This window comes from Panicum virgatum, chromosome 9N (assembly GCF_016808335.1).
Source record: "Panicum virgatum strain AP13 chromosome 9N, P.virgatum_v5, whole genome shotgun sequence".
Taxonomy (NCBI): Eukaryota; Viridiplantae; Streptophyta; class Magnoliopsida; order Poales; family Poaceae; genus Panicum; species Panicum virgatum.
Genome location: NC_053153.1, coordinates 8244246 through 8252126, shown reverse-complemented (window position 1 = coordinate 8252126; position 7881 = coordinate 8244246). Strand labels below are relative to the sequence as shown.

General features: G+C 53.5%; 1 protein-coding gene across 2 annotated transcripts; it reads right to left on the bottom strand.

Annotated features, from left to right (window-relative positions):
• Positions 1 to 3576: 3576 nt before the first annotated feature.
• LOC120690141 (probable L-type lectin-domain containing receptor kinase S.5) lies at positions 3577 to 6422 on the bottom strand. 2 transcript variants are annotated; one of them, XM_039972666.1, is made up of 3 exons: positions 5951 to 6092; positions 5020 to 5853; positions 3577 to 4797 (listed from the first exon to the last, which is right to left on the bottom strand). In XM_039972666.1, exons 2-3 carry the CDS (start codon positions 5750 to 5752, stop codon positions 3800 to 3802), a joined length of 1731 nt encoding a protein of 576 aa, XP_039828600.1. In that variant the 5' UTR covers positions 5753 to 5853; positions 5951 to 6092; the 3' UTR covers positions 3577 to 3799. The 2 variants fall into 2 exon arrangements, with proteins under 2 accessions (XP_039828600.1, XP_039828598.1); XM_039972664.1 differs by having other exon boundaries at positions 5020 to 6422.
• Positions 6423 to 7881: the final 1459 nt, after the last annotated feature.

Sequence of the window (7881 nt, the reverse complement as noted above, 5' to 3'; positions counted from 1 at the left end):
TCGCCCTAAGGGGTGGTGATGAAGTTCTGTACTTTCGAAGCGAGGCAGTACTAGGCTTACCAGTTTCGACTATCTCCTACTCCCGGCATGCGGTTAGTACAGTTCAATCCCCGATCAGCACTGCCACAACGACCGGTCCTTAATCGACACAGACGGGGCTAAGACAACCAGAAACCCTGTCCTGCTGCCATACCTATACACCACCATCATTCCCCGTCCGGTCTCAAGTTTTCATCAATTCCACGTTGCATTCCACAGCTCAATACTGAAGTACATAAATAATTAAACGTCTCGCGAGTAACCGGCAATTACCCGACTTCTGAAACATCCTATATCTCGCGAGTGCCAAGAAGTCACTCGGCTTCTACCGAGTCCTATTAAGCATGGCATCGCTATCGACCTATGCATACTAGTATAAACTCAAGGAAACCTAGGGATCATGCAACTAGGGTTTCAGACAACTCCTAAAACCTAATGCACAAGTAATTAAATAAGCATATATATATAGTGAATCATAAGTTAAAATAATATGACATGCACCGGGGCTTGCCTTCGGGCCGCTGCTCGCTACTGGAGTCGACTAGGCCTCGGGCCAGGTGCTCGTGAACCTCCTACTGGGCTTGCTCCGGGTGCTCATGCGGCTCTGCGATCACCTCGTATACGATTCCTTCGACGGCGGTGTCTACACGTATTCATATGACATGAGAATGCATGCAGTATGATTTGTAACTTTGAAACAAGCCTAAACCGTACACACACACCACTACCCGAGACAACCTGACGTCCACAATTCTGCAAAACCCGGAATATCCGGATTTTATATCCGGATTTTTCCGGGTTAACACCCGGAGTTTCCGGGTTTCCTACCATTTTCGCCCCCCAAAACTGAAATCTTGATTTTGGCAAAACCAACCCACAAAATTTGAAACCCTTTCAAGCCCTAATAGAATGGTTCATAGGGAGATGATTGACCCAAAAGAAATCACTTAAAACACCCTAGAACAACCAATCCATTTAGCCCTAGCTTTTGGTACCTTGAGTAAGCTTCCCTTGCAAGAGAATTCGAAAATGAAACCACCCCAAGGTGGAATACTTGGAGGAGAGGATCCCCCATGCCGATTGGAGCTCCCGTAGGCCTTGTAATGGATTTGGAAGGAAGGATTTAGGGTTTAGGGCCAAGGGGAAAGGGAGAGCTCGTGAGGGAGAGAGGAAAGGAGAGAAAATGGTGTAATAATGTTTGGGAACAGTCACAAGACCCAAAACACGTGATATATATAATTTTAGGTCCGGACTATCCGGGTGAAAATCCGGAGTATCCGGGTAAATTCGGAATTTCCGGATTCAAACCCGGAGTATCCGGGTTCCTCTGGCTCCAGAATTGGAAATCGAGTTTTGAGTCGATTTGTGACTCGACTTGTAACCGAGAGAATTAGATCACTAGTTAGTTAGTTAAACTCAAGTTTAACACTCGGGTGTTACAAGGAACATGTCTGAGCCACCCTCGTTTCCATGGGAGGTAGAAGCAAGTACTGCCTGGTGCAGTGCGTCTCGATCGACGTTGAGTACGTCGACAAGAGGAATTTGTACAAGGTGCACCTGCTGCAAGAACAGGAGTCGGGGGAGTTCCAGGTGTGCCGCTACCTGTTTCGATTAACGACGTTTTCTCTGAAGTTTGACAAAATGACAAGCATGGACACCTGACGTCCAATTCACCGTTGAGATGTCCAACTCACCGTCGTGATGCCAAAGTATAGTGAAAAAGTAGGCAAGACTTGCAAAAATCAATAGCACCGATTTAACCGGTGACCAAGCACCGGTCTAACTGGAGGTCTCCGGATAAACCGACGCAGGAGCATTGGTGCATTGGACAGAGCGCATGAAGACCAAGTCAAGAAATCTCAGTAGCACCGGTTGAACCGACGGTCAAAAAATGGGCGTCGGTGCATTCACCGAACTATTAACCAGAGAGCATGTCAAACGCGCAGAAGCCAACTCTTCAGCACTGGTTGAATCGGTGGTGCATCGGAGCAAGGCGTCGATGCAATGACATCAACAGTGCTGAAAGATGAGGAGAAAAAGCTCAGCACCGGTTGAACCGATGTGGCACCGGTCTAATTGGTGGCTTCTGGAGTACAGTGTCAGAAGGCCAACAGCTAGTTCAGAGCCGTGAGTAACCGGTTACACCGGTGCCCTATCACCGGTTCAACCGGTGCCCTCGCAGGAAACTGGGTAACGGCTAATAACAGCTCTCTTGACTTGGTGGCCTATATATATGCCATCTCCCAGCCATTTGAAGATTGCTGGAGTTCAGAGACATCACACCCTCATCCAAGAGCACCTCCAAGCCATCCAAGAGCTTAGTGATCATATCTTTAGTCCTTATCACATATTTGAGAGTGTAAGTGCTAGGTTTAGCTCCTAAGCAAGTGTGAGAGCAAGTGTGCTACCTTGTGAGCTAGTTCTAGAGTGAACCACAAGAAGATCTCGGTGCGCCGACCCCTTGGAGCCTTGTTGGCTCGTCGGAAACGTCAACGACCCTCCGACTTAGTGTGGAGCGGCGTTGACAACTTTGTGCGGGGGACGTGGAGACCCCCACCCTTTTCGGTGAAGCTTCTTAGTGGAAAACGGGATCAAGTTGACCGTGATTGTGTTCACGGAAGAGACTTGATTTCCGTGAAGCAATACTCTTTGTGAGTGCTTCAACAATGTAGATGTAAGTGTGCCTTTGTGGCTAACCGAACCACGGAATAAATCCTCGTGTCAAAGAGTTTGCTTCCTGTCATCTCTCCTTTAAGCTTCCGCATTTACTTATTGCAATTTTTGTGTGCCTTTACTTTTATAGAGTAGTATCTTGATAGGATTGGCTATAGGTTGCTAAATTCTTTTTGGAATGGGAGTTTTACTAGAAGAATCCTAGTTGCACATTTAGATAATATGTTTTAGTTTAAGTTTTGTGCAAATTAATTAGAGCCATAGGTTAAGGTTTTAAGTTATCTAATTCACCCTCTTTCCCTCTTAGTCTAGAACATCACCGGTCTTCTTGCCATTGCAGAACATGATCCAGGCCGGCTCGTCCAGCAGCGGCGGTGCGCGGGCTCCCCGCGCCCCGCTTCCGGCGCGCGCCGCCCTCGGTGTCCGGGGCCGCCGCCGGGCGGCGCTCCGTCTCAAGGACGATGCATGCGCCGGCCGGGTTACGTTGCCGAGCTCGCGGAGCAGCGCGTGCATCTGGAGCGCGAGCTCGACTACGAGGCTAGGCAGGCAGCATGACGTCGACGCGGCCCCGGGGGTGGCCGTAGAGCGTCCCCGTGAGGCGCCGGCACGGCCGCGTGGTGTCCGAGAAGGACGCACCCTTGGGCACGACGAGGACGTCGGCGGTGCTGCTCGGCCGACGTCCCAACCTGCAGCCGCTCACACTGCGGCGTCAGCGTCCGGACGGGATCACGTGCCGCATCTTTCGGAACAGCCGAGTATTTGGATCAAACTATGATACCCAATTATACTATTCAAAATATTATTTCTATTATTTTGAAGAATTTACTATAATACCCTTGATTGGAAAAAATAACTCCAAAAAAATTGCCATGAATTTCTAATCCTCTTAATTTTAGAGGCATTGAGAGGCGTTGGGAGGCGTTACGTCACATATAAGCCCACCGACCATAGACACATCTAATGTCTCCCGACGTCTTCTCATTGACGTCTCTCAACGCCTTCTTTCATATTGGGTTCATGAATCATAGACACGTTAAACATCTCCCAACGCTTCTCCAAACATGTAAAATTTCTATTAGTATCGGTCTCATGGAAGCGATCGACGAGACCTGCACACCATGATTTCCAAGGACAAGGACCCGATGCTGAGCGTCAAGCCCTCACGGCTCAGTGCCCTTGCGTGGCTTTGGTCAGGTTCCTCGTCCTGATGGCTCATGTCCACTAATTCCTCATCCAGCTCCATGTCGTCATCCTCCTCCAGCAGCGGGAGCTCTCCTTCTGGCGGCCACACGAACGGTGGCTTAACCAGCGGCACGACCGGTGGTGCGACTCTTTTCCCGATGACCTGGACTAGCTCGGCCGTACTTGGCCGGTCTGATGGGTTGGGATTGGTGCACGCCAGACCAAGGAGTAGCAACCGGATGGCGTCATCGGCGGCATAGAACTTGTCTCCTCCGGCGCCAGTGCCCGTATCACCGCCGCCCAAATCCTCCACAGCATCAAGCAACCGGGTGGAAACGTCAGCATCCACTTGACGCGTGGCAGAGAGATCAGTGAGGTCATCATCCACGGCTTCCAGCAGCCTCCCCTCCCCGTGAAGCCACCACACCCAGTCAGTCAGCAGCTGGAACTCGGTGCTCGCCTCGCCGAGCGACCTTTTGCCGGTAACGACCTCGAGGATGAGCACCCCGAAAGCATAGACGTCGGTTTTGCGCGTGGCCTTGTGGCTGACAGGGTACTCTGGCGCGATGAAGCCCCATGTTCCGGCGACAGGGAGGTCGGTGAGGGAGTTCTTGTCGATGTCGTCCACCAGGCCGGCGAGGCCGAAATCGCCGAGGCGGCCGTTGAAGCTGGCGTCGAGCATGATGTTGCTCGCCTTGATGTCGCGGTGGAGCACCACGCGCTCGTACTCGTGGTGAACGTAGTGGAGAGCGGCGGCGACATCCACCACTATGTTGTACCGTGTCTCCCACCGGAGAGCTGGACGACCGTGTTCCTGCCGGTGCCGGAAAAGATGTTGGTCCAGGCTACCGTTTGACATGTACTGGTAGATAAGTAGTAGCTCTCCATTCTCGTAACACCAACCTGAAATTAAAATTTGCAATATTAATTTGGTTAGCCTTGCTTTTCCAGTAGCTGGACAATGAAGTAAACTGGATGACTAAGTGATGCAGAAAAGTCAGTCAAAAGTGGCGACTAGCTGGGAAAAAAAGAATGGACACATAGTGACAACTCAAATAAGTGATGCACAAAAGTCAGTCAAAATTGGCGCGTAGTAGCTGGAAAAAGAATGGATGACAGACAGACCCAAGAGAGGAACGATATTCTTGTGGCGGAGGCGGTTGATGATGGCGACCTCCGCCAGGAAGTCGCCGTAGCCATGGTCCTCCTTGCGTGTGAATTTCTTCACAGCTACCTCGACGTATCGTCGCCGCTGTCGTCGCCGTCCCTCTTGCCAACTGGTGTTAGTGGCGGCAATCTGTATTTTCCCCTTGTACACGGCGCCAAAGCCTCCACTCCCGAGCCTGTTAGTGTCGTGGAAGTTTTTGGTGGCCTTCTTGACGTCGGAGAACTTGAACTCCCTTGGCATCCCCGGTAGGCGCCGCAGCGCCCTGGCCAGCTTCAGCTTCATGACGAGAGCCCTGTACCATGAGGCCCAGCGGCTCCACATCCACGCCACGAAAACAATAGCTGCTGCAGCTGCCACAAGAACCGAGGACAGAACAATGGTGGCTAAGATCCAGCTCCGTCGAGCATGATGATGCTCTGCTTCTGCTTCGAATGTGGGCATTATGAGCCTGTCCACCGTCACGTTCCAGCTATAAATTACCGGCTGGCAAGAGGGCAACGACCTGTTCTTGGAGGCAAACAAACCGAAATATTTGTAGAAATCACCCGTTCCGATTATGTCGTCGATGTCGAGGGGAACGTGAAGCGTGGCTTGGGCAGGCTTGGGCTTGCCCCCGTCGTCGACGTAAACCGAGAGGTTGTGCCCAACGTTGTCGTAGTAAACCCAGACGGTGTGATTTGCCGCCGGCATCGTCCAGGCCGGCGCGATGGAGACGTACACGCCGCTTGTCCTTCTCTCGCGGACGCCGAATGTCGTTTGCACGTCATACTGCAACTCCAACGCACCGATCTCTACGGAGATGTTGGAGCTTGTTGTCGTCCTAGCCATGGAGTAGTAGTAGATGCTCCGGTAGTAGGAGCCATCAGTAATGAAAGAAGAAGGCAGCACCTCCAAGAGAAGGCCTCCATCGTCGTCGCCTTGGGCGGCTGGCGAGCGGCTGATGCTCATAGTGAAGCTGGTGTTAAAAGATGCCTCGCCGTCGCCGTGGTTGATGTATCTATTGTCCTCGTATTGAGGGGGACCCGCCCAAAGGATGACACGTCCTGCCGACCTCCTCCCGTCGGGAGGGTACTGAACCGGTGGCTGATAAGTATCGTCGGCGGTGAGGTGGATGGCGCCGTCGAGGACACCGGCGTCCCAGGAGAACCTCAACTGGGAGCCGATGTCCGTGAACGACGGGTAGAGAAAGCTCATGACATCGTCCCGGCCTCCTGTGCCATGGCAAGCTGCTGGAAGAGTTGTAGCAATCATCCACCAGAGGACGGCTCTGGCTAATAAAAGGATAAGACTAGTGAATCCTGTTGAACTAGGCATTGTGTGGTATCTTGCTTGCTTGGCCACCATCTTCGCTCTGGGTCTGGTGCATGCCGGTATTTTATAGCCTCTTTGTATGTTATTATTTTAATCTCTAAAATCTGGTCAAAAGATACGTTGACGTGTAGGGACGAAGGTTCCTGCTATAAATGTCCAAACGTGCTGCACGGCACGGCACGAGCACGACTCGGCACCGCACTATCGAGCACGACACGAGTAGGCACGATCGGCTAGTTGTGCCGTGCCGTGCCGGCACTGCGTGTCGCCGCCGCGGCCCAGGCACGGCACGACACGCACCTGGGTGGGCCCGGCGGCCCGGCATGGTCGTGCCGACCCGGACACGAAGCTCGGTGGCGGGCAAGGCGAGAGGCGCTGGGAGGAGGAGGTAGGCGAGGGGCGCAAGGGCGGCGACCACGGGACGGCGGCGACGATGAAGGCAAGGGGCACTGGAAGATGGCGTCCACGAGATGGCGACAGCATGGCGACTCCGCGGCGCGGCCCGTGCCCATGGCTGCGGGGATGGCGACGGCGTGGGGAGCCCGCGCCTCCGCGCAGACCGCGCCCATGGCGGCTGGGATGGCGAGCGACCTGGAGAGGCCGCGCCTCCGCGTCCATGGCGACGGGGATGGCGAGCAACGCGGGGAGGGCGGGAGGCCGCGCCTGCGGCGGGGTTGGCGAGCGGCGCGGGACACTGTGCCCGTGGCGGCGGTCGGGCGGGGCGAGGCAACTGGAGGGAGAGGGTTGACGGTTAGGGTTTGGGAGGAGGGGGAGGTCCTTATGTGCTGCCGGGCTGCTGCTGTAGTGGGCCATTAATGGGCCGTCGGGTTGGAAGGGATCTAATGGCTAGTTGGGCTGGTAACTGCTAGTTAGATACCGTGCCAGGCCCATGCCGGGCCTATTATCTGTGTCGTGTCCGTGCCGGCACTGCGTGCTGGGGATTCGGCCCACACATTACACTATATCATGTTCGTGCTGGCACTGACACTAAACCTATCATGCCGTGCCGTGTTCGTGTCGTGTTTTTTAGTGTCGTGTCCCGTGCCGCCCATATCTGACACGGTTCATTTGGACATCTATAGTTCCCCCTACATTTTGGTGCTGGGCTTGTGTGTTAGGTGTGAAATTTGCCAACCGAAGTTGATGAACTGGTTTTTGGACGTCGACTAGTCCGTAGCAAATTTTAGGGTCGACTAGTCCGTAGGCGTCAGTGGCTACGGTGCAGGTAAGTTGATGAACTGGTTTTTGGACATAAAGGCCGAGGCGTTTCAGGCGGGATCGATCTGCTGCTGCATGCCGAAGACCAAGACTCAAGTCCGTCAACTGACGCGTATTGCTGAATCTCATGCAGATGCATGTATCCTCAGTAGTCAGAACGCGTAAAGGAAGTTAGAGATATGACTTCCTCCGTTCCACAATAATTTGTATTCACGCCCTCCATCTCGATGGTGACCGGGGCTCGGGCGGTTTGCGGTAGAGGGGGGCAACGCGCGACGAAGGGGAGCAGC

Bases quoted from the DNA above. Each gene is read 5' to 3' on its own strand.
- LOC120690141 (XM_039972664.1), bottom strand. From the start codon at position 6,406: ATGGTGGCCAAGCAAGCAAGATACCACACAATGCCTAGTTCAACAGGA. The intron at 4,798-5,019 runs GTCTGTCTGTCA...TTTTAATTTCAG, and splicing joins GAATATCGTTCCTCTCTTGG to GTTGGTGTTACGAGAATGGA.